This window comes from Aquarana catesbeiana, linkage group LG02 (genome assembly GCF_042186555.1).
Source record: "Aquarana catesbeiana isolate 2022-GZ linkage group LG02, ASM4218655v1, whole genome shotgun sequence".
NCBI lineage: Eukaryota > Metazoa > Chordata > Amphibia > Anura > Ranidae > Aquarana > Aquarana catesbeiana.
The window spans coordinates 165,189,606-165,216,722 of NC_133325.1; the positions used below are offsets into that span (position 1 = coordinate 165,189,606).

At 41.7% G+C, this 27,117-nt stretch overlaps 1 protein-coding gene across 3 annotated transcripts in view; it reads left to right on the forward strand.

The window, feature by feature from the left end:
- Positions 1-27,117, forward strand: part of AGAP2 (ArfGAP with GTPase domain, ankyrin repeat and PH domain 2) — a 466,034-nt gene that overhangs the window by 292,577 nt on the left and 146,340 nt on the right. For all 3 annotated transcript variants that reach the window (XM_073613744.1, XM_073613742.1, XM_073613743.1), the window contains exon 3: positions 9,418-9,505. In XM_073613744.1, the coding sequence (XP_073469845.1) occupies positions 9,418-9,505 (88 nt within the window). The remainder of the gene's footprint in view (positions 1-9,417; positions 9,506-27,117) is intronic.

The following is a 27,117-nucleotide window of genomic DNA, read 5'->3' on the forward strand; positions in this document are numbered from 1 at the left end:
AAATACGGTAACTCATGTCTCCCCCTTTCTCCAGTAAACAGACATTTCCACATTCTTACGTCCTCATCTCAGCACGACTGCCCATCCTGGGCAGCGACTCTTGCTTTTCACACACAAACAGGAAAACCCTGCCTCCAACAGCCAATCGCTTCCTACACAGGATGTGACATCACAGGATATGACCAAATAAGGATATGACAACACAGGATGTGACAACACAGGATGTGACTTTCAACACAGGAAAAATGAATTTATACAACAACCAATACAACAATGACTAGGGGAGTTTTATGGGTGTGTCTGCGCGGGGGCAGCGTGTACAATCTCCAGCCTCCTGTCTCTGTAAGCTATCCTCAGCATGATCACAGGAAGCCTGAGATCATGAACACTTCTCCCGACCACAACAATTCAAAGAATCCCATTCTTATCATTTGTTTGTGAATCCTTATTCTGCGTTGTTCAGAGAACAAAGCATACCCGGACTATACTACTGTCTCTGTGGACGAGAGATTATCTGCAGGTGTATGCTCATGGCACCACAAATATGTTGATCAGGCATACAGGGGTGACATGAGGGCACATCCGCTAAACCGATAATGTCGTTGCAGAGCGAACACATCCTCCCCAGACGATCGTACTGTGCTTCGCACAGGGGCCCTTCGCTGGTGGACATGTCCCCACTCTGCAAAATTTCCACAACAGAACAAACCTGCAGAAATCTTGTTTGTAACCCCCGTACTGCCTGTACTAACTTACTATGCCTTGCCCTGCATGTCTCTGTGCTGTGGTGGCCATCTTAGCACTAGTTTATATACTCTTATGCCGCGTACACACGGTCGGACTTTTCGTCTACAAAAGTCCAACGGACGCTGACGGACTAAAGCTGGCTGGTAATCCGATCGTGTGTGGGCTTCTCCGGACTTTCAACGGACTTTTTTAGCCTCAAATCCGACGGACTTTAGATTTGAAACATGCTTCAAATCTTTACGTCGTAAGTACGACGGACCCCGAAATCCGCTCGTCTGTGTGCTAGTCCGACGGACAAAAACCCATGCTAGGGCAGCTATTGGCTACTGGCTATGAACTTCCTTATTTTAGTCCGGTGTACGTCATCACGTACGAATCCGTCGGACTTTTGTGTGGTCGTGTGTAGGCAAGTCCGTTCGTAAGAAAGTCTGCCGCAAGTCCGCCGAAGGTACGTCGGAAGTCTGTCGGACAGGCTGTCGGACTTTTGTAGACGAAAAGTCCGACCGTGTGTACGCGGCATTAGAGTTCTTCCTCAGCTGTAAACGGTATTTTACTTCCTCACGCCAGAGCCCTGTGAGCAAAAAACAATGAGCAGAAAGTAGTGATAACCCCCCACATTTTACTGCAAATCTTCTGAATTTAGTAGTCTTAGATCGCAGCTATACAGCTACGAGGCTACAGAACCTCACATACCAGGAAGTACACCAGGAATTCCAGACAAAGATCATTTTTTTCAAGGTGCTGCTATAACATAGTATATCTTCATGTCAGGTTCACAAATATATAAAGGAGCAATCCAAATTTTTAAAAGAACTGTAAAAGTTCTGATCAGTTATTTAAAAGTGTAGAACATTATTTCCAGAGTTTCCTTCAAAAGCACCACATAATTCTCTGCCAAACAAAATGTGCCTCATTTTCAATGAAGTTTCAAACAGAATAGTTGAACTGGCCATGCCACTAGCTAATTAATTACTTTGCAAATTAAACTTCTTTAATTTGTCACAATTGATTAAATCATGCCAATTGTAAAGAGAATAATGAGATAATTAGTTTGTATTGACACAAATTCTAATTACACTCTCCATCATATTTTTAACTAGTGGAAGACTACACCATTTTGTACATTTTACTGACCATTGTCAGGCAGGGATGAAGAGAGCCATCATAACTAGAGAGAGAGAGGGAGTGCAGTGCGGAGTCCTTCATTCTCCATTACAACTACATTTTCTGTTGGCAGAAATGTACATGAATGTCACATTGAGAGTGTAAAACAAAATATAATGGCTCTATTGAAACAATGTAGTAAATTTCCCACCACTCTGGGGAGATTTTCTCTCACTTCCTCTCATGTTCAGGGCAGAAAATGAAGGGAAATCTCCCCAGTATGGACAGAGACACTAATAAGAACCACTTATAAATTGTAACCTTCTCCAAATCCATTTGAGTCTAAAAACAAGGACAAAAAAATAACAAATAGTGAAAGTAAGAAGTGCACTGTCTTGTATAATAAATAGGCTACTGTAAGTTTTGATTTTTATAGAAGACATTATAAGCACTAACCACACAGGACAGGGTCAAGATTAATCTTAAAATGTATCCAAAATGGATGCCTAAAGAAAACTTTTACTATGTGGAGCAGGGATATGCAATTAGCGAACCTCCAGCTGTTGCAGAACTACAAGTCCCATGAGGCATAGCAAGACTCTGACAGCCACAAGCATGACACCCAGAGGCAGAGCATGATGGGACTTGTAGTTTTGCAAAAGCTGGAGGTTCGCTAATCGCATATCCCTTATGTAGAGTGACTTCCTTTTTTTCTTGAATAGTCTAGTTGCCTGGCTCGTAGACTGTCTCTCTTTTGCGTCAGTGACCTGGAACACATATAGTTACATAGTTACATAGTAGGTGAGGTTCAAAAAAGACACAAGTCCATCAAGTCCAACCTATGTGTGTGATTATGTGTCAGTATTACATTACATATCCCTGTATATTGCGGTCATTCAGGTGATTATCTAATAGTTTCTTGAAGCTATCAATGCTCCCCGCTGAGACCACCGCCTGTGGAAGGGAATTCCACATCCTTGCCGCTCTTACAGTAAAGAACCCTCTACGTAGTTTAAGGTTAAACCTCTTTTCTTCTAATTGTAATGAGTGGCCACGAGTCTTATTAAACTCTCTTCTGCGAAAAAGTTTTATCCCTATTGTGGGGTCACCAGTACAGTATTTGTAAATTGAAATCAAATCCCCTCTCAAGCGTCTCTTCTCCAGAGAGAATAAGTTCAGTGCTCGCAACCTTTCCTCATAACTAAGATCCTCCAGACCCTTTATTAGCTTTGTTGCCCTTCTTTGTACTCGCTCCATTTCCAGTACATCCTTCCTGAGGACTGGTGCCCAGAACTGGACAGCATACTCCAGGTGCGGCCGGACCAGAGTCTTGTAGAGCGGGAGAATTATCGTTTTATCTCTGCATTTGATCCCCCTTTTAATGCATGCCAATATTCTGTTTGCTTTATTAGCAGCAGCTTGGCATTGCATGCCATTGCTGAGCCTATCATCTACTAGGACCCCCAGGTCCTTTTCCATCCTAGATTCCCCCAGAGGTTCTCCCCCCCAGTGTATAGATTGCATTCATATTTTTGCCACCCAAATGCATTATTTTACATTTTTCTACATTGAACCTCATTTGCCATGTAGTCGCCCACCCCATTAATTTGTTCAGGTCTTTTTGCAAGATTTCCACATCCTGCGGAGAAGTTATTGCCCTGCTTAGCTTAGTATCATCTGCAAATACAGAGATTGAACTGTTTATCCCATCCTCCAGGTCGTTTATGAACAAATTAAATAGAATTGGTCCCAGCACAGAACCCTGGGGAACCCCACTACCCACCCCTGACCATTCTGAGTACTCCCCATTTATCACCACCCTCTGAACACGCCCTTGTAGCCAGTTTTCAATCCATGTACTCACCCTATGGTCCATGCCAACGCACCTTATTTTGTACAGTAAACGTTTATGGGGAACTGTGTCAAATGCTTTTGCAAAATCCAGATACACCACGTCTACGGGCCTTCCTTTATCTAGATGGCAACTCACCTCCTCATAGAAGGTTAATAGATTGGTTTGGCAAGAACGATTCTACATGAATCCATGCTGATTACTGCTAATGATATAATTCTTATTACTAAAATCTTGTATATAGTCCCTTATCATCCCCTCCAAGAGTTTACATACTATTGATGTTAGGCTAACTGGTCTGTAATTCCCAGGGATGTTTTTTGGGCCCTTTTTAAATATTGGTGCTACATTGGCTTTTCTCCAATCAGCTGGTACCATTCCAGTCAATAGACTGTCTGTAAAAATTAGGAACAACGGCCTGGCAATCACCTGACTGAGTTCCCTAAGTACCCTCGGATGCAAGCCATCTGGTCCCGGTGATTTATTAATGTTAAGTTTCTCAAGTCTAATTTTAATTCCATCCTCTGTTAACCATGTAGGTGCTTCCTGTGTTGTGTCATGAGGATAAACACTGCAGTTTTGGTTACTGAAGCCCCCCGATTCACTCGTGAAGACTGAGGAGAAGAATAAATTCAATACCTTTGCCATCTCCCCATCCTTTGTAACCAGATGTCCTTCCTCATTCTTTATGGGGCCAATATGGTCTGTCCTCCCTTTTTTACTGTTTACATACTTAAAGAATTTCTTGGGATTTTTTTTGCTCTCCTCCGCTATGTGTCTTTCATGTTCTATCTTAGCCATCCTAATTGCACCCTTACATTTCTTATTGCATTCTTTATAAATTCTGAATGCTGAGGATGATCCCTCAACCTTGTATTTTTTGAAGGCCTTCTCCTTTGCTTTTATATGCATTTTTACATTGGAGTTAAGCCATCCAGGATGTTTGTTCGCTCTTTTAAATTTATTACCCAATGGGATACATTGGCTAATGCCCTTATTTAATATGCTCTTAAAGCGAACCCATCTCTCCTCCGTATTCTTTGTTCGTAATATTTTATCCCAATTTATGCCTTTTAGCAAGGTTTGTAGTTTAGGGAAGTTGGCTCTTTTGAAATTCAGTGTCTTTGTGTTCCCTTCATGTTTCCTATTTGTGTGATTTATACTGAAACTAATTGACCTGTGATCGCTGTTACCTAAATTGCCCCATATTTCCACATCTGTTATCAGGTCTGTATTGTTGGTAATCAGTAGATCTAGTAATGTTTTATTTCTAGTTGGTGCGTCTACCATCTGACCCATAAAATTGTCCTGCAAGACACTAAGGAACTAGCGAGCCTTAAATGAATGCGTGGTTCCCTCCGCCCAGTCTATGTCTGGATAATTAAAATCCCCCATTATGATAACACTTCCCATCCTTGCTGCTAATCCAATTTGTGATAGGAGATCCGTCTCCACTTCCTCCCTCAGGTTAGGGGGCCTATAGCATACTCCCAGTATTGTTTTCCCCTTAGCTTCATCCCTTTGGAGCTCTACCCATAAAGATTCCATCTCCTCCCTAGCCCCCTCAGTGATGTCATCTCTCACATTCACTTGTACATTATTCTTGATATATAGGCATACCCCTCCCCCTTTTTTACCCTCTCTATCCTTGCGGTATAGGGTATACCCTTGAATGTTTGCCAGCCAATCATGAGAGCTGTTGAACCAGGTCTCTGAAATTCCCACAAAATCCAAATCCTCCTTGTACAACAGTATCTCTAGTTCACCCATCTTGTCCGCCATGCTCCTGACATTGGTGAACATGCCACATAGTTTAGACCAGTCGCATATTGTCCTCGTATTGGGCGTTTCAAGATTGCAACTAGGACTTGCTACTATACAAAGCCTTGGAATTTCAAATGTAGAAAATACATTTCAGAACATAACCAGACACCAGGAATATAAATATAACTTTATTGGAGTAGCCGTGGATCAGTCGCATATTGTCCTCGTATTGGGTGTTTCAAGATTGCAACTAGGACTTGCTACTATACTCACCTTGTGTTTTTGTGCTTTGGTTAACCTACCACTAATGCCCCCAATACTACCCTCTGGAATATCTTCCGCGCTGGCTATCACTGTCTCTGGACCCTCCCCCCCATCGCCTAGTTTAAAAACCCCTCTAACTTTTTGGCCATCTTCATTCCCAGCAGATCTGCACCCTCCTCATTTAGGTGCAGTCCGTCCCTTCTATAGTACCGGTTAGAAGTCGGCCCAGTCCTCCAGGAACCCAAACCCCTCCTTACTACTCCAGCTCTTCAGCCACTTGTTTACTTCCCTAATCTCCCTCTGCCTTTCTGGTGTGGCTCGATGTACCGGTAGTATTCCTGAGAACACTACCTTGGAGGTCCTTTTCCTCAATTTAGCTCCCAAGTCCCTAAAATCATTCTTTAGGACACTCCATCTGCCTCTGTTTTTGTCATTGGTGCCAACGTGCACAATGACAGCCGGGTCTTCCCCAGCCCCTCCCAGTAATCTGTCCACAAGATCTGTGATGTGCCGAACCCGAGCGCCCGGTAGACAACATACTGTTCGGCGCTTCAGGTCTTGGATACAGATTGCCCTCTCTGTCCTTCTAAGAATTGAGTCCCCTACCACCAGAATCTGTCTTTCCTTTCCCTTTGCTGCCCCCCCACTCTCACTGGAGGAGTTCTTCCCCTGGCAGCTAGGAGAGTCCCTCATCTCCAGCAGTGCTGGTCCCTGACTGGTTTCACCAATGTCACTCAATGGAGCGTACTTATTGGGATGCTCCAGTCCTGGATCGGCCTCTCTGGCACTTCCTCCTCTACCCCTCCTGACTGTCACCCATCTACTCTTTGCTAGTGCCTGCACCTCTTTGTCTCCACCCGCCTCTGTGCTGGCCCCTGCCGGCACCTGCCGTGTACGTTCCTGGCTCACCTTTAGTATGGAGGGACTTCTCAGTACTGACAGTTTCTTCCCCAGATTCAGAACCTGGGCTTCCAGGGAAACAATGTGCTTACATTTTGCACAGCAGTATTCGCCCTCGATCGGATGATCAAGGAACGCATACATGCAGCAAGATGTACAAACAACACAATACACAGGTACTCACAGACCTACGTGCACTCGCAATACACAAGTACACAATACACAAGTACTAACGATCCACACACACTACTCAGACAACACTCAGATACTCACACTATACAGGTACTATGACCCCTGTTATAACCTCCTGTTTTAAACTCTGCTTTTAACTCCCACTTATTCCAGCTCCACTTACACCAAGCTCCACAGCTTCAGACTGAGCACGCTAGTCCTATAACCAGTTAAATAGGCACCTGTGAGCAATTAACCACACCCCTTAATTGATAGACTGATGAAACCAGGAAAAAAAAAAAAAAGCTATTTAAAAAGTGACAGCAAAAGGCAAATTAAAAACTAAAAGGAAAAGCCCCAAAAATGCAAACCAGCAAACAGACAGCAAACAGTTCTTCTCCTCACTCACTTTCCTGATTTAAATTCATTTTCCAGGGCATTTATTCTGCATTATTAGAGCTGCAAACAGTCAAGCAGCTAGTATTTTAAAAGGAGGTCAGCAATGGCCTTTAAATCTCTCTCATGACAGTTTTGCTTTGAAAAAAGAGGCATGGGAATATTTTTTGTTTGTATTGACATACAAATATTGGAAGTATTTTCTAGAATTGTTAGGCTTCATTTAGATATGTGGTTGAGAGGCTGCAAAAATGCGCTGTTGAGCTTAAAGTGGATGTAAACCCGATTCATGAAATTTGACCTGAGCACATCTTTCCCGTTTCTCTCAAAAGCTCTGAGTCCCGTGTCTTTCTACTGCTTCGTTCGTCTGTTATCAGCATTATAACTTCTGACAAGTTCTCCAACAAGGGAGTTAAAAGCAGCTGAAAATTTATGTCGGGAGGGTGCTATAAATAGATTAGCAGAGAGCTGATCGATTCACAGCACAGCTCTGCAAGTTTCTTTCTTCCTCTGCCTATGTGGAGTGGGGGGGGGGTGCCTTTCCTCCAATCAGCTGTCACACAGTGTATGCCAAGACTCTCCTCCCACTGCTGACAGAGGCAGTAAAAATTCCAATACAATGTTCACTTTCTAAAGAATATAGAAAGCTGAAGACAGCATATATACATGTAAAACTTATGTAGGAAGATTTGTTTCATCTCTGTGTATCATCTTAGGCTGCTCACTTCAATGGGTATAGGAGAGGGTTTACATCCACTTAGGGCTGCAATAGGCAGCAGGCGGGGTTGTTTACATGCTGCGATGCTTCATACCAGTGGAAAAGTTTACCCAACATGTAGCAGTCAGTGGGCTGCAAGCCCGCCAAACGCTACACGTTCCAGTTAATGGGGAGGTGCCACAAATGCCTCGCACATTTGTTGGCACAAATAAGGTTAAAACAGGTGTTGAGGAGGTGTTGCATCGCTTCCTTACCACCTGTCATTAGCATCTGAAGTGCAATCTGAACGCGGATCATCTTCAGAGGAGAGGGAGATAAACTACCAACAGAGGTAGTAAGACAGTCAACAGTAAATGGCTTCAAACATGCTTGGGATAAACATAGATCTATAGTCACACAGCAAGGTTAAGGAAAAAAATAAATAAATAGGCAGACTCGATGGACTACTCAGTCTTTTACTGCCGTCATTTTTCTATGTTTCTTTGTTTCTAATTACATGACAAGAAATCAGTCATTCCATGTCTAATGTCTAAGACACTCTTTAGAATACCAATATGCCTCCACTCAACAGATGACGGTGTGGGCAACAGATTTGTGTACCTGTTATACACAAGCATATAAATCTTGGGCAAGCACCGAGTGTGGATGCGCACTGATAGCAAACTGTCACAAGGGCTTTGCAGCAGTGGTAGAGTTCTGTACTCGGGGGCGGAGCCTGATGGTGATTTACAGACACTAATTCCCCATCAGGTCTGTTCCCCTTGTGACTGACAGCAGGAAATGGGTAGTTTCTTAGCCATTAGACTGCCTGCTATTGGCTAAAGAGTCTGCCCACAGCCTGTTGTCAATTACAAGGCAAATGCAGAACTGATGAGGAACTATTGTCTCAGCTTCCCCATCATGCTCCGCCCACATCAGGCGGCTCTGAAGCCCACAGCTTCCTTAACAACCAGTGATGGAGAGGGAGTAGCGGCGGTAAATATGCCACTCTGCTACACTGCGGACAGGGACTGCCTTTCTCTGTAGGCCAATTAAGAGTAGGTCCTAATTACCTCCAGTTTCGTTATCAACTAACTGAAGGTAATTATTATTGAATTTGGAGCACTTTTACAGAGTGGTGTCTATATAAAAATATCTGTGAGATGATAGGGGGTGGGCAAGTTCCTACAGTATTAGGTGCGCCAAAGCTATTCTCATTTAGAACAGCCTAGTATTTGGCCGCAGCAGAGTAGCAGAGAACAATGAGAGTTGCAGCAGATATGACAGTCACCTACACGTGCTTGCACTTTATAAATGCTATCAGCTTTTTTTTTTTTTGTGACAGAGCCTCTTTAAGTCGAAAAGATGCTGACATGCTTGAATAAATAGTTTAACCCTCTTCTGTGTCCTTCTATCTCAATCCACAGCAATACTTTTTAATAGAATAAATTATTGTAGATGATCTCTTGTTAATATAACTGATAAAAAAAATCTCATTATTATCTCCCTTGTTCTCTCTTAGGGAGTTCTGGGTAATGTCAAAAGTGCAAAATCTTCTCTGGTTCACCGATTTGTTACTGGATCCTATCTGTCATTAGAGGCACCAGAAAGTAAGTCTACAAAAACCACCTCTGTACATTTTCAGTGATAATTTACTCTTTGTTCTCCAGATCAGAAAACAAGTCAAGAGGGCAAAAAGAGAATTTCATCAAGTAAAAACTTTATATAAAAATTGAGTTGGCTGTTTAGACAAGTATATGCTTGCTGGTCTTTTGAACTTTTGTAAACATGAATTGTATTCCAATGAAAATAAATAAGTGTATTTGTTCTCCTAAAGTACACGTATATGGTTACCTTATAATATAATTGGACATGCTTTGCTAAAAAATGTACTTTTCTGCCAAGTGTGTTGTGGGTTCTAATGCTAATTTTCAAATTGCTTTATCTTTCTCTAAGATTTACTTTTTTCTTAAAGGAGTGTCAGTTTTTCTTAGCAATGCCTTTGCTGTGCATATTGTTCCACTGTATTTGTTATTTTTATAGGCATATTGAAGCCATGGGTATGTTGATTGCATAGCCTGTATTACTGTATAAGGGCTTTGTCACGGAACGCCCCACACTCCGCTTGAGTGCTTCCGTCATATACCGCTTCCTAAGTTCTGGAACACGAGTCCAATGGATCTGGCTATAGGAACCCCAAGAACTAGACAACACCAGTCTTGGAGTACATCAGAACTGCCTCTATTTTGAGATCTCACAGACCTTTTTATATCAGGGATGACTCAAAGCTAACCTAATTAACATGACCTAATTTACTACAAAATGTACCCAGACCAGATGACAGTCTTGTGGGCACCGGGCTTCACACATTAATACAATTAACAATACAAACAACAATCTCCCCCCTCCTCAGCCTAGACCATTCGTCTATTAGCCAGGGCTGGTGGCTAATGTGATCAGCTCTCTCAATTAACATAAACACATGTTGATAACACCAGCATCTCCTCACAGGATGTGTCCCAGCAGAATGAATCGGTCTTATCAGCAGGGGGCTGCTGGAGGAATCCCCCCTCCCTCTTCAGGGACACAAATATACAGTAAGGAGTCCCCATACAATATATACATGACTGAGTCCGATTAATACAGTTCAGACTGGATTTCTCATTCACCTCAAATGCTAGGGCCCATAATCGGTGGGCAACAGGCTTGCACACAGTCCTCTCCAACAGCCTCCGCTCTGGCCATGCCCGTGACATTTCTCCCCTTTCGGCAGGAGACTAACACAGGAGGAGACCCCAGACGGGTTGACTCCGAAGTTAGTAAACAGCTCCAGTCCTCTACTGCCTGTACCCACACAGTACCCCAAACAAATTATCCCAAACAGTGCATTACTCACCCAGCCATCCTCTGCCTCTCTCAGAGAACATATCTGCCGCTGGAGAGAAGACAGGGTGACTGGGCTCACTCTGTCATGCTGTTGGGGATCTGGGCCCACTGCCCAGCATCCCTGGGGTATACAGGTGGAGACTGAAGTTCCATCCACCTTCACAGGAAATCCATCCTCTGTTAGTTGAGGGCAGAGTCCAGCAGTCCTCGGCCCTGTTGCCAGCCCTTCTGCTGGAAACCCCACACCATCTGTTCCGGCTAACTGTTGGAGAGGGAGGCCGACTGCCCCGCCTCCCTGGAACTCTGTAGTTGTTGCCGGTGCTGGGCAGAGGTTGGTAGCACTCTGCCCTGTTGCCAGCACTTCTGCTGGGGACTCCGCATCCTCTGCTCCGGCTAACTGTTGGGGCAGGCAGCTGGCTTCCTCCACTCCCAAACTGTGTAGCTGCCATTGGGGAGGTGAGCCGGCTGCTTCCTTTTCCATTCCCTCATCTGGCTGCTGGGACGACATGTCGATGGTACTGTCTCCCAGGTACACGGATCTTTGCTGGGGAGGAAAGCCCACTTCCTCCACCCTGGCCAACTGTTGGGGAGGGACAACACACACCTCCTCTCCCTTCTCCCCCTGTATCTGCTGCTGGGAAGGGATTGCCATCTTCTCACCCTGAGCCTCCACAATTGCTGCAGGTGTGGGGCAGAGGTCTTGGACCCTCTGTCCGGTTGGCAGCACTTCTGCTGGGGGTTTGCTAGGTGGTTCCTCCTCTACAGAAATGTCTATTAAATCCCCAGTCTCTGGAAGTGGTAAAAGTGTGGGACAGAGGTCTTGGACCCTCTGTTCAGTTACCAGATCTTCAGCTGGAGAAGTTTGTTTTAACTCCATAGATGCTGCTGGCAGAAAATCACATGTCCCTGTCAGTGTTGTGGGAGAAAGGCCGACTACCTCTTCTCTCAGGAAGGCCGAAGCCACTGTTGGTGCTGGGCAGAACACAGTGAACTTTGGCCCTGATAGCAGCTCTTCTGCTGGAGGCTCATCAGGTTGTTCTTCCTCAGCAGAAAAGTCTATCAAATCCCATGTCTCTGCAACTGATGTCGGGGAATAGGGGTTCACCATCTCCTGTCCATGGAACCCAGAAGATGTTATCATTTCTGGACAGAGGTTAGCAGAGCTCTGCCCTGTTGTCAGCACTTCAGGTTTGGGGACGGCAATCTCCGGATTTTCCACTGCCGATTCTCTGGCATGCTGCTGAACTTGTTCTAGCAGTTTCCTGTATGCCCTTTCCAGATGCTGCTCCTTCCTTAGCAAATGGTCCAGATCAGGTTTGAGCTCTGAGACCCCTGCAAGACCGAGCATAGACTCTCTATAGTCTCTCATGTCCTCAAGGTCAGGTTCCCCTTCATCGCCAAACATAAAAAGATCTGTAAGGTTCTCCCACAGCAATCCAGGGCCGCCAAAGTCATATCCCTCCGGAGAGCATTCTGTTGTCTCCCCTAAATATCCCTCCTCTGCGTGCCATTGCAGAGCCCGATATCGATTGTCCAGCTCTATCTCCTGCTGGACCAACCTGTCCAACTCAGTCACCCATTGCTCCTGGGGCTGCTCTCCCAGGAATGCCATCCGCAATGCCCGTTGGTCACTGGCCCGTTGCTCTTGGGTTGGAAAGCACTTGCCCTGTTTTATACCAGCGAGACGGAGGGCTGCAATCCAGAGCTCCACCCGAATCAGCTGCCTGAGCTCCAGGTATTCATCCTCAGACACAGTCCTGGTGTACGTTGAAAGGATGATCCGCAGCAGCCCCGGGAATTCTGATGCCAGGTCCATATCTCCGCTGGGGTGACTGAAGTCTGCTATGCTGATCTTGGATCCAGTTGGAGGTTTGGATGTCCCAGACTTCAGACTTCAGGAAGCTATCCCACCGCTGCCACCAATGTCACGGAACGCCCCACACTCCGCTTGAGTGCTTCCGTCATATACCGCTTCCTAAGTTCTGGAACACGAGTCCAATGGATCTGGCTATAGGAACCCCAAGAACTAGACAACACCAGTCTTGGAGTACATCAGAACTGCCTCTATTTTGAGATCTCACAGACCTTTTTATATCAGGGATGACTCAAAGCTAACCTAATTAACATGACCTAATTTACTACAAAATGTACCCAGACCAGATGACAGTCTTGTGGGCACCGGGCTTCACACATTAATACAATTAACAATACAAACAACAATCTCCCCCCTCCTCAGCCTAGACCATTCGTCTATTAGCCAGGGCTGGTGGCTAATGTGATCAGCTCTCTCAATTAACATAAACACATGTTGATAACACCAGCATCTCCTCACAGGATGTGTCCCAGCAGAATGAATCAGTCTTATCAGCAGGGGGCTGCTGGAGGAATCCCCCCTCCCTCTTCAGGGACACAAATATACAGTAAGGAGTCCCCATACAATATATACATGACTGAGTCCGATTAATACAGTTCAGACTGGATTTCTCATTCACCTCAAATGCTAGGGCCCATAATCGGTGGGCAACAGGCTTGCACACAGTCCTCTCCAACAGCCTCCGCTCTGGCCATGCCCGTGACAGGCTTAAAAGAACAAGCCAGCCCACTAGGGGGTTCAGGGGGAGCCATGTGATTATTAGGTGATCAGAAAGTCTTTTCTTCCCCTTCTTTCCCTTCTGAGTACAGTAATTCTCCATAGACTGACGTAATCTCAATAAAGATGTGTAACTATGATATGGTTGATTCATTGTGGTAACATCAAAAGACATAAGGCCAACAGCCAGAGATAAACATAGCAAGAGAGCATGCACATGAATGGAGTGTAAAAGGGGGCTGACATATTTTTCTGCACATGAGTAACTGGCAAGTTATGTTTTCCATTGCCATATAGTCAAATAGATACTATTTTCTTCTTGCATTTTCAATGAATTTCCATTTGCTTGGCCACTGTGAGGGATTATATTACACCAGACGTTTTGTTATATGTATTGTCTGTTTGGTTTTTTGCACAAGCCGGCTTGCTCACCCAGCAACAACTTATGTCTCTCACTGTCATGGCTGTGGATACAGTATCATGATTTTAGATTACCAGGGCTTTTTTTCAGCAGGAACGCGGGGGAACGCAGTTCCGGCACCTCCAGCACTGAATGTATGTAATAGCATGGGGCGTGCGTGTGCTGGAGGGTCTATTGATGTTGGCTGCTGGGGGATCTATTGTCACTGGTGGGGATCTGATTTTGTGTGAGGGTCTATTGTTGCTGATGGGGAATCTATTGCTGCTGGGGGGGTCTTATGTTCTTGGAAGGGATCTACTGTTGAGGGAGAGGTCTATTTTTACTGGCTGCTGGAGGATCAATTGATGCTGGCTGCTGGGAGATCTGTTGTTGCTGCTGGGGGGGGTCTAATGTTGCTTGGGTGGATATTTTGTTACTGGGTGTTATATTTTGTTGTGGGTGGTTCACTGTTGCTGCAGGAAATCTATTGTTGTTTGGGTGGAGTCCATTGTTGCTGGGGGAGTCTATTGTTGTGTGGGGATCTATTGCTGGGATTCTATTCCTGACTGCAGGGGATCTATTTTACTGCTTTTCTTTTTATCATGAACATGTTCCATAGAAATGATTTAGCACCACAAAATGATACTTGGTTCTGTATTCTCTAAAAGGGGCAGTACTGGTAGGTGGGTAGGGGGGTGGAATCAAGGGACGGTGGTCAGAGGTGAGTAAGGGGCAGAGACAAGGGGTGACTCAGACGGGGGGATTTCCTGCACCTATTCTCCGAGAAAAAAAGCCCTGTAGATTACTGTTTTAATAAACCATTTTTTACTATATTACTATAGCAGCCTGCACCTTCTGTCACTCCTGTAGCCTCCTTCCTTCCCCTTCCATTGGGGAATATCTTTTTCTATATGCTTTGGGGCTGAGCGACAGGCCCATATTGGTTTAGGGTGGCAGTATATATTACTTTAACGCTAGCTTTGTTCTTTAATACTTTTAATACATCATAGCATTTGTAATACGGTATACAGAAACTGTCAAATACAAAAAGTAATTATGTACTTTCTAGAGTAGACTTTGGTTAATTTTGCAATATGTCTTCTGGTATAATGAATGACTCAGTATCTATCGACTCTTGTGATTTCACCTGACATACACATGAGAGAAGTAGAAGGCAGAAAGCATTTATAACTATCTTGTAAACTACAGTAACTGTATTTTTTTTTCTGTTTGGTTATTGTGTCATATAGTCTATATTTCACTTTTAGCTTTGGATATAGTTATATCACCTGTCAAGAATTTTTGATGTTTAATCTGTATTTATTAAAAGTTATTGCACATACAAACAGTACAAAATAGAACATATCCATTTAAAACATGGATTACATGTGGTATGTAACAACATTTCTAGACAACATTATGTATCCAAATCAAGGAAAGTGAACACAAAGTATAAATGACTTTTGAAATAGATAACAAATACAATGCCACAAAATTAGAAACATAGTAATACAAACAGTAAAGGTGAGTAGTGGCATATCCTGAACATCAGGGGTTATTAAACCCTAACTCATAAGGGAGAATAATGAAGAACCAAACTTAAGATAATTGAAAGGCCTCCAAAGGAATTATGATATATAGTTTTTTGTGACAGATCAGCTGCAACTGCAATATAAGGCCAATCACATCCTCAATGACCAGACAATGGTAAGCAAGCAAACAATGGATACAAATAAAAGAAGAGAAAGGAAGAAAACAGAGAAGAAAAAGAAGAGAGAGAAAGGAAAAAAAAGGGGGGGGTGTAAAGGCGGCCCCCAAACCCAGAGCCCAACGCCACCCCTGGAGCATCCATGTACCAGTTAGGATATAAACAGTTGGGTGATAGTAAAATCAAGAAGTATGTGGGGAGTTCTGAGGAATAATATTTTTCTGTCTGTGTTGCAAGGGTGATAATCCTGCCCTATTCTATCTAAAGCTAAAAGAAAAGTTTTGACTTTAAAATACACATTAGTAGTAGGAGATGATGCACATTTCTAAGATGTCTATCAGTAAAAATGTTACGAATGTAAAGAGAAATAGTGCCAAATGTGTAGAAAAATGTTACAGACAGGTTACGGACAACTTGCCTTAAACAATGGGGCAAGTGATGCTAAATCAGATTAAAATGTTGCCAATTTATTAATGAATAAGCCAGTTCAAGTAAGAGATAGGCTACTAAATTACTCAGAATATAAATAAAGGTGTAGTGCTGATGAAAAATTGATGAAAAACATGTGGATATAATCAGTGCGGAAAAAACTTGCAGTCCATCCTAAAATTCCAATGGAAGGGAAGAAGGCAGAAGCACCACCACCGACACCCAACACAACTGACTCTTACCATCAGTGTATAGAACATACACATTGAGCAATTGCAGGTAATTTCAGCGCTCGTTTTAAACGAATAGTCCACCAAGATAATCCCCTCACATAGATCCACCGGAGACAGATGGCTGCTGTGTAGTAACCTCAGCTGGGAGATGGACTCCGCAAAAGCAGCTCAATCAGACATATGTAAAGGATGAAAGAACAAACTCATTGCGCAGACATCCGAAATTTCAACTATTTATTCAAAGAGATAAAAATGTGGTGTTTATAGAGGAGTGGCCGCCGCCTTGATGGTAGGAAACGCTGGACGCTTTCCTTTTGTTTTATGCTCGCTTTTTAGTGTTCAAATGTGAGTTTATATTTTTATCTCTTTGAATAAATGGTTGAAATTTCAGATGTCTGCGCAATGAGTTTGTTCTTTCATCCTTTACATATGTCTGATTTTGCGGAGTCCATCTCCCAGCTGAGGTTACCATGCAGCAGCCATCTGTCTCTGGTGGATCTATGTGAGGGGATTCTCTTGGTGGACTATTCATTTAAAACGAGCGGTGAAATTACCTGCAATTGCTCAATGTGTATGTTCTATACACTGACGGTAAGAGTCAGTTGTGTTGGGTGTCGGTGGTGGTGCTTCTGCCTTCTTCCCTTCCTTTGGAATTTTAGGATGGACTGCAAGTTTTTTCCGCTCTGATTATATCCACATGTTTTTCATAAATTTTTCATCAGAGCTACACCTTTATTTATATTCATGTTATTGTACCCAGCAATATTGTGTTAGCTGCTCCCAATTTATTTCCTTATATAAGCGCAGCAGATTTCTTTCTTTTTACTAAATTACTCAGCATTGATTAGTTAAATTCTCAGTGTTGTTTTCCAGATCATTTCATTGTTCACAGTTATAGGTTGCCATACAGTGATGTCGGATCTCACCTACACATTTTTACTATTGTAGGGACTGCATTTAGTGTTTTAGTATATTGTAATCTACAGGGAACATTTACGCTACAAGCAGCCTGAGGGCTCCCTCACTTCTGAACGTGCCTAAGTTTAAGTGGTTTATTGCTTCTGTTAGCTGTGGTTAAGTATGCTCGAGCTGTCCGTGTTAGAAAGTTTAGGTGTACTGAATATTGTGGAATAGACTTGATGCATTGACAATTGGCTTATAGAAGGGGTCTCCCCAAATTTTAGAGATATTCGCATTCCCTTCCCCTTCAGAAAGTGAAAGGGAAAGTCAGTCCAATTTTAACCATTCCCTACTGCCTCAAAAATGTTTGCTTAGCTTTAGATACACCTAACCAGAAGTAGAAGGAAAATAACAGAAAAAGAGAAGCCCAGTATGTATCACACAAGCACACAATGTGGAGCTTAATCTATAAGACCCACCAGGCACCAAACCTTCTTCCACTCAGATCTGGTGAGTGTGGTCCTCCTTTAGATATGCTGTACATACAGATTTATGCAGAAAAATCTAGCTTACTGTACTTAAGAAACAGAATTCTTTGCTGTCTAGTTCAGTCATTTTTCCATTTCTACTTAAGCCACCCACTCATTCACTCCACTGTGTTCTTTATATGCTGATGCTTAAAGTGGCAGAAAGCATTGTATATTGTCAGCAGGGAAAAGGTACTTTGTTTTAGAAACCACAAAAGAACATCTCTTTCTCCAAACATTTAGAAGCAAGGAATTCTAAAAGTGAATTAATTACAACTGTGTAGGCTCTCAGCATGAAAAATGTTACACTTTCTGCACAGACCTTCATAAAGAATAGGGCTTGTGCCTTTTGATGATAAATATCTGTACTTTATTTCAGGAAATGCACAGAGTCTTAATCATTTTGTTCTGAAGTACATTGGATGTTGCTCATAATAAGTATTAATTAAAGGGAAAATCTCCCCAAAACAGAGTGAAGCAGACTTTGATTCCTTAAAAGGCTTCTTTCCGCCCTTGAGGGGGTGCATGGCCAGCAGTGATACTGTATTATAGATCATGTGTGGGCTATTCATACGACTTTTTTTTTGCGGCCTGTGATCCTGGCAAAGATATCTTCAGAAATATGTGAAAAGCATGCTCCTTATGTTCCCGTGAATATATATCTACTTTAATACTCATGAATTAAAAAACCTTAAACATTAATTAAAAAAACCTTGTAGAACCTACATTTCATTATATGGCCTTCTCATGCTCTGCACACCAAAAAGTGTATTTGGAAAGCTTCTAAACCCAGTGGAGAGAAAGCAGTGACTTAAAGTGGATCTATCAGGAAACTTCACCATTAACCTACATCAGTAGGAGACATGTAGCATTACCAAATCAGTTTTCATTTTAGTTAAAGAAAAATACCTCTTTCTTGCCACAAGTTTTGTTGAGTCGTTTTCAATCAGCAGTGATATGAAAGGTCATAAAGGCTGTATTGAATAATTGCAAACTAAACAATGAAAGAAGGTTTTCAAAATGTTGAAAAAATTATTTTCATTAAGCTGTTCTAATTGACATGTGTATTAAAAAAAGACTATAGTACCCCTTTACATTACATAACATAAAATATATATTTACATAGTATAAAATTGTATATTGTAGAGAGATTATGAGAATTAGTTTTAACATACATTTTAGTCTACCTTTGTTTTTTCTATTTTGTAAGAATTTAGGGGACAATTATGACAAAGTTCATTCAGGAAATCAGGTTATAGCTCAGCCTCTGCCTACTAAGTATTGACAATCAGTGCCTCCTTTACCTGGGCACTCCACATAGAATGACAGCAAATATGGCTTTCTCAAGTAGGAGCAAACAGGACACAAGCAGCTCTTAACACTTGCTGTTAACCTATTTCAAGATCTAACTGCTCTAGTACTGCTTACTAATCTAAGCCAGACCTTTGTGGGGCACTTATAACACATCATTGTCGGAAATTGTCTTTATTATTCTCCTCCAGTTGTGCACATTACTCACTGATATTGCTTGCTACGATTCATTTTGGAAGGAGGGGGATGCACACACTTCTTTCTTCAGCTTAATCAGCTGCTACACTGCATAGAGATGTGCTGGCATGGCTGTGTAGTGGGTGCCCCTTCCTCAGGGCATGCCTGCAGTCTGCATGAACCCTCCAATTACATGTACACTATGTTTCTTTTCTTAACTGATTGTCCCCCATGTTGCAGTAACTTTCTATTGTAAACTGAACAATTTCCTCTATGGGACTTTAGAAGGCATCCTCTGTCCTAGTTCCACACACTGGACAGAGTCAAGTGGTTATTTTGTTTCATTTTGTTTCATGTGGTTTTTTTATATCTCACTTGTATATATGCATCCAATTTTGACTTTTAAAGTTATAATCTCCATTTTAACTTTTTCTAATAAAACATGAATACACTTTCAAATATATTTTGATTGTCAAGGAGTTTCTGCCTTCTAAAGTCCCATAGAGGAAATTGTTCAATTGTATATTGAATTTTGGGATGTGGGCAGCAACTCTTTTCCCATAAATCTGTGGCACAACCATATTTTGTATCTTCTGTAAACTGTGAAATATAATTTGACAGAGGTGAGACAGTAATAATTTTCCCTCCTGAGTCACTTCCATCTACTGACTGTCGTGTTAATTTCGGCTTGTAAGCAAGCAGCTTAGGACAGTAAAATAAGTGTATGTGCCCTCAGATTTTGTGGCTCCCACTGTCTGCATAATATATATCCTCCTAGGACTAAATTTTCGCACTGCTTCCCATCTCTCCACATTTTCCCTCTATGCCCTAGCCACCCCCCAGACAGCCTCTTTAAAGCAGATCTTTCTCCTCCCCACTCCATTTTTTATTTTTTTTTATCCTGCCTACCTCGTTCGGATCCTGCATAGTTAAGATGATCACCCACCCAACAGATCCAGCATTGTCCTCCTAAGATCCTCTTTCCTCTTCTCTTCTGCCCCCCCGCTTGGCCCTGCACTGCCATTGGCATTGGAAGCCGACAGAACTCCCAAATATGTGCCACTAGGCCCACCTTCCTCTTCCTTTTTTCAGTGAATGACTATGCCTTCTGGGATATATGATGTGCATATCCCAGGAGGAACAGCAGGCAAAGTGCACAGCATTCACCTAGGCAATTGACGTGCATGGGGGCAGGCCAGAAGTTTTTCAATTAAAAAGAAAAGGTAAAAAAAAGTGCTATTTGAACAGCGGAGGGGAGTAGGGGTGCAAAAAGGGGAAGAAAAAATTAAGGGTTTACTTTAAGTGAACTCTGTGTCATGTCTGCTGCAAGCCATCATTCAGCCAGAGGGACAGGATCTTATGAAAGTCCACCCTCTTAGGCATATGCTTTAACGAGGACCCTAACATCCTCTTACATCACCACCAATACACAGGCAACCATGGCCAATACACAGGCAATATCAATGGAAAATTGAAGGCAGCACTGTCTTCTTTCCACTTCTATTCTGACCAGGGCATAGCAGCAGTACTGTTAGACCCCTTCTCCATCTGCCATGTGTGTTTTCAATAGCCAAAGAGTTATAGTTGAGGTGGAGAAAGCCTAGCACAGGGGTGTCAAACTGGTGGCCCTCCAGCTGTTGCAGAACTACAAGTCTCATCATGCCTTTGCCTGTGGGAGTCATGCTTGTAACTGTCAGCCTTGCAATGCCTCATGGAATTTGTAGTTTCGCAACAGCTGGAGGGCCGCCAGTTTGACACCTGTGGTAGCATGTCCTTCACCAGAGTTGCCAACACTCTTCTACTTAGTCTGCTCCAACTGAGAGTAGTGATGCCCATATCGCTATTCCATTTAGCCAGTCAGCAGGCTGTAATTATGTATATCGTGTAGTGAAGTAGCGCTAATATAGCACATCAAAAAAAAACATTTTTTTTAATGTATATGTATATATATATATATATATATATATATATATATATATATATATATATATATGAATTTCTCAAATGCTCATGGCAAATATAAACTCATATAAAAGTATTCAAAGTCCTAAAAGGTGCATCCCATAATATATATCTGAGCAATAATGCAGGAGTAATCAGCATCCAAAAAAAATTCAGGTGATTCAGAGAGATGATCAGTTCCAAAGTTAAAAATATAAATCAGAGTAGATAAGGGGGATAAGGACAGGTGAAAGAGTCCAAATAAAAAATGTAAGATGGTAAACATGTCTTTCTGCAATCCTCCCCCAGTAGTGCTAGCCTCTCACCTTATAGATAGACCCCAACGGGTCTAATGGGGCAACAGTGAAAGACCAGCCTGTTGTTGAAGCTTTCCTCACAGCTTTCAAGGGATCACTGCAGCTTTTGTCCGGTCTCCACAGTCTTTTCCTAGAAGAAAGTTTTCTCCCAATCCTATAGGTGGGGCAACAGTAAACGACCAGCCTGTTGTTGAAGCTTTCCTCACAAGGCCCAAGGGATCGCTGTGACCATGGAGACGGGTCAAAGGTCTGACAGACATACTTAAAACCTTTTGTTTCTGGATCAAAGTTAGAGCATACCCATCTATAGACCAGTTTTGGGAAAGCTAATGGAAATTGGTGATGCAAAAGAACTTACAGCAACCTCTCTACAATATCCTGAAGCCCACTGCCAACCTGATGCAATGAATTAAAATGGTAGCACACAAACTATTCCTCCAACTTAAGTTTGTTTTTTTGTTTTTTTGTTTTTGTTTTCTTCTTTACAGTGTAGGTGCCTATGTTTAGTCAAAGAAAAATACAAGCACGAGGGGCAGTACATAAGATCTTTGGAAAGTTTCTCCTGTGCTGCTGGATGCACTTTTAGTTGTAAACCTCTGTTCTCTGATCCCCTCCACCCATATGGAGCCATAATCTTCCATTGCTGTAGGGGTTAATATGAGTCCAGGAACCTGTCATATGCACTCATCCAGAATACCGACTATGCCCACCATTTTCTCCCAGACCCTCAATTAATAGAAGTTGTACTTTAGCTTTCATAAATGCAAACCAGTCTATGAATAAAGGAGGTGTACCTTTTTATTCATCCACTTGTCCTTCATTCATTGGGCGCTTTTTATTCATGGGAGTTGCAGTACAGCTTCTGTCAATGGAGGACGTGGTGGTGGTGGAACGGAAAGGATGGGCATAGTTAGCACTCTTCACAAGTGCATATGACAGATCCCTCAGCTCGCATTAACTCCTGCGGCACCAGATGATTAGCTTGCGGGGAGATCAAAGGACAGAGGATTTCAACTAAAACTGCAGCCATTAACACAAGGGAAATTGCCCATTGATTGTAAGTGCCGGTACTGTCCCTTATGCTGATTTTGTAAAAAAATGTTTTGACTAAACTTAGGCTTTAAATTTCAGCTTGGTGTCACTTGACAAATAAGCATATTTTTATATTACATGATTTGTAGTAAATTATGTAAATGTGAATGTTATAACAGTATTGTGTCAAGCTGTAAAGTAATGTATCTGCTTAAGGCATAGAGTGAAAGGGCTGAGAAAGCACTTCCAAATAAGCTTCAGTTCATGTCATTATGTCAATAACATCTCTTGTAACAGTCTTTTCTTTTGCTTAGTGAACCAAATTTTAGTCTCATAGAGGAAAGACTATACCTAGGCAATGTACTCTGTATTAGAATACAAAAATGGTATTTATATCATATTTAGAAGAGACCAAGTAAAAATGATTAACGCTACAAAAGTCTTCCATTTTCTCATTTAGGTTGTCCATATCATTACAGGAACAATAAGGGGGCACAGGAGGTAGAGAGGCAAGTCAAAGCTTAAAGCTGAACTTAACTGAGCACCACAAATTGAAAATGCTATTTAATTCATTTTTAATATTTAAAGCAAACTTACCCATCCAGCCATATCTCCATGCTTTATATTGTTGTTATATCACTAGCATTTCTAGCTGTGGCTATCTTGAGTAAGGGCAGACGATTCATGTAGCATTTACTTCCTGAAATTCATCTGACCTTAGCTCAGGTATGCAGGGAAGGTGTGCCAAGCCACTTGCCGACCGTCCCATAGCAGATTTACTGCAAAAGGGCTGCCGCGCTGCGCAGGATCGCGTATATATGTGATCCTGCACTTCCGGATATTCGGAATGAGTGATTTTATACAGCAGGAGCTGATCAGCGTATCCCACGGACCAGATGTCCGTCGGCACCCGCTGATCGTTCGGTACACTGACAGAATGCCAATCTGCTCATGTAAACAAGGCAGATTGCCGTTCTGTCAGTAAAGAAGGCATGAATCCTGTGTTCTTATAAAGCAGAAACACCAATCTATGCCTTCCACTAGTAAAAGCACCTCCCCACTACACTGAGACATTAGCCAGGCACACAGTTAATTCTTTGATCGCCCCTGATGTTAACCGCCTTCCCTGTTAATGTCATTAGTACACTGACAGTGAATATTTTTAGCACTGATCACTGTAATAATGTCACTGGTCCCCAAAAAAGTGTCAAAAGTGTCAGTTAGTGTCCGATTTGTCCGCGACAATATTGCAGTAAAAATATCCCATAGTTTGTAGACGCTATAACTTTTGCGCAAACCAATCCATATGCGCTTATTGGGATTGTTTTACCAAAAATATGTAGCAGAATTCATATTGGCCTAAATTGTTAAAGAAATTTGATTTTTTACATTTTTTTTATTGGATGTGTTTTAGAGCAGAACATATATATATATATATATATATATATATATATATATATATATATATATATATAAATTTATATATACAGAATAAATATATATATATTTTTTCAAAATTGTCAGTCATTCTTTGTTTATAGCGCAAAAAAACCCCAAAAAAAAACAAACAAAAAAACAGCAGAGGTAATCAAATACCACCAAAAGAAAGCTCTATTTGTGGGAAAAAACAACATCAATTTTATTTGGGTACAGTGTCGCACAACCACACAATTGTCAGTTAAAGTAATGCAGTGCTGTATCGCAAAAAAAAATGGCCTGGTCGTGAAGGGTGGTAAATCTCCTGGAGGTCAAGTGGTTAACTGAGAAAACCCTTCCTCATATAGTCCAGATGAAAGAAACAAAAATGCACATGAAGACTTCCTTGATGCATGACATCATTTTGACCTAGGCCAGAAACCAGGAAGCAACTGAAGAAATGTAAAAAAAAGTTTAAACTAAGTAAATATAATATACCTTTCTATCTATTTACTAATGCTAGCAGCGTAATGATTAAAAATATTTAATGTTATTTAAGAGAGTTTAGTTCCACTTTAACTTTTGACTTGGAAAAGTCAGGGTTGGTTTGCTTATCATTTCAACTGCCTTCATCTCTGGATCTAATGATTGTTTTGTCACACAGTATTTACTGAGGTTGACCTCTGCCTATCCACGTTTTCATCATATTACTAGTTGGAATTATTCAGGTTTGTGAGAGTTTTTTGCTGTAAGAGTAGGAGCGAGCAGAATATTACAAAATATCTGCTTTTGACTAGGAGCGTATACATTTTACAGAATAATTAGCTTCTCGTGAAAATGTGTTTCAAAGTTCCTGTATTTCCCATAGAAATTAATTAGAATCCAGCTATGCTTTTTGTGTGGCAGGTCAAACAATGAAAGAAAAAGACATTTTAATGTGGATAATTAATGAATACAGACACTATAATCACTGACATACTTACATGTATGTAAAACAATGCATTGCAGAAAATGATCTATATTTTCTATTTATTCATTTACTCACACTAGGGTGTATGTGATGCGGCTGAGCATGTTTGACTCCTAAAGTTCAGTTTGTGTAACTGCTCCATACCTTGCTCGGGCATTGTTTGACATATCACTCCCCGGATCACTTGAAAGAGGTAGTCAGTCCTCATTTACCCCCAATAGGCCATGTTTTGGGAATTTCTGTTAGATAAAATAGCTGTCCAAAATACCAAGCCATTGACTCTGATTTAAAGCACCTGTGCAAGATAAAGGAAAACCTGCAAACATGGCCTGTTGGGGGTACTTGAGGACTGGGTTGAGAACCACTGGTCTAGGGAATAGTTCAGTTGGACTCTGCCATGGGATGCATACGTGTGATTGCTGACTGTACCCAAGCACAGAACATTTACAGATCATTGGGCACTCACGGAACATGGAAGCATGTAGTCTGGCTGAGAAGATGACGTAAGGGTGCATGGGCCCTTCAAAATGTGAGCACAGTGCAATTGGGAGTTGGGGACAGGGACAAGCATACTGGGACATAATACAACCACGCCTAGTTTGAGTACACTCTAAGAGAAATTGACAAAAAAATGCTGACATATTAAAGTGGTATTAAACTCAAAACCAAAAATGTAATATATTACAGCTTACCAATCATTAGTTGTGGTAGCTGCTTTCTTTTCCTTTTTTAGGCTTTTCTTCAGTGATATGGCCGGTAACACACTTCCTTTATTAAAGTGCCTACACTCTGGATGAGGAAGCAAGAAAGTCACCTCTGAACAGCAGCATGTCAGTCTGGGGGCGGGGGTGTGTTCAATGAACTAGCAGATTTAGATACACTAACTAATCGAAGCCAAACATCAGCTAACACTTTGTAAGCAGTTTTACAGCAACAGTTTTTTCCTTTTGGGATAAAGATTTTACATAAATGGATAAAAGCTGATCATTGCAAGCACCCCTGTCAGTGGTAAGTGGCTTGTCTCAACCCTTCAACTGCTACATCTTCAGGACAGTGCGGTCTGTTGAAAAAGACCAGACTTACTGGCCAGATCATAAAGTGAAAATAAAAGTAAGAAAGCCTAAACAAAAAAATAAATGTAGCCATCATATCTAAGAATTGGTACTGCAATATAATAAATGTTTGCTTTTGTGTTTATTAGTACTTTAAACCATTTACTATCAAGCTAGTATTTAAAGTAAAGTTCTACTTTACCCATGCTGGGGAAAGTACCAGTTCAATTGAAAGTATAATTATACTTTTCACCAAATCTGGCCAGAGTGGCTGTTCAGGACCCCAGGCACTGCCATGTATGTGGAAAGAGAGTCTTTAGACCTATGTTAGTTTCAATATTCGACTTGCAGCTGACACAGGACTTCCTCACTTAATTTCCCAAGGCCAAATAGAGCAATGGTGGCGTGAAGGGAAGAGTGGCATTTAAGTAAAAACGTTTGGTTTGCCCTGCCTGGGCAAAGCAAAGGTTCATTTTAATAAACAGCCTAGAACAAGAGTCTGTGGAAGTATAAAACAATTTCAATGTCAAGATGTTAGGCTGTCAGACTTGTCAACTGTTGCTACAATACCCTCACATATTGGTCTAATTAAAGAATAATTATTAAAAGAAGACATTTGACAGCATTAATTGTATAGACTGCAATGCTCTTGAAGAGACATAGAAGAGATGTAGTCTCTGTTGTCTCTCCGACAGATGACTCATCTGAGTTTCAGAAAAGGAAAGTTTTAACTTAGGTTTCCGAATATATTCAATGTGTATCTAGCACCCGAAGTCTCTGCAAGTCTTTCAAAATCAGAACACATTGTGCTATTAATGTTCCCATCTACTCTGTCAATAAAACATTAGAGGAAAATGCTTGCAATTTTAATTTTTTTTTTCATAAACTGCCAGCTATATGAAAAATGTACATTTCACAGCTTGGCCATAGTAGCAGTAGACAAAAAACAAATTCATCCAATAAAGTCATCTGAAGACATTTTACTTGTTTTAAAATGGTAATAGTTCACCTTAAAGTGCTTCAGTGGAATAAAGGTTCTCTTTAGCCCAATTCAGCATATGCTATTTTAAAGCACCGTCAAAGGAACAGGTAAAGTCTTGCACTGGTTGTCCAATGAAATTATACTTTATTCCATATCCTTGATCCATAAAAAGAGAAAAGGTAGAATCATTGGCTCCAATAATCATCTCATTAACTATGCTAATTCATTGTTAAGAAAGTTGACTTATGCCCTGTACACACGATAGGATTTTCCGACAACAAATGTTGGATGTGAGCTTGTTGTCGGAAAGTCCAACTGTGTGTATGCTCCAAAGAACATTTGTTGTCGGAA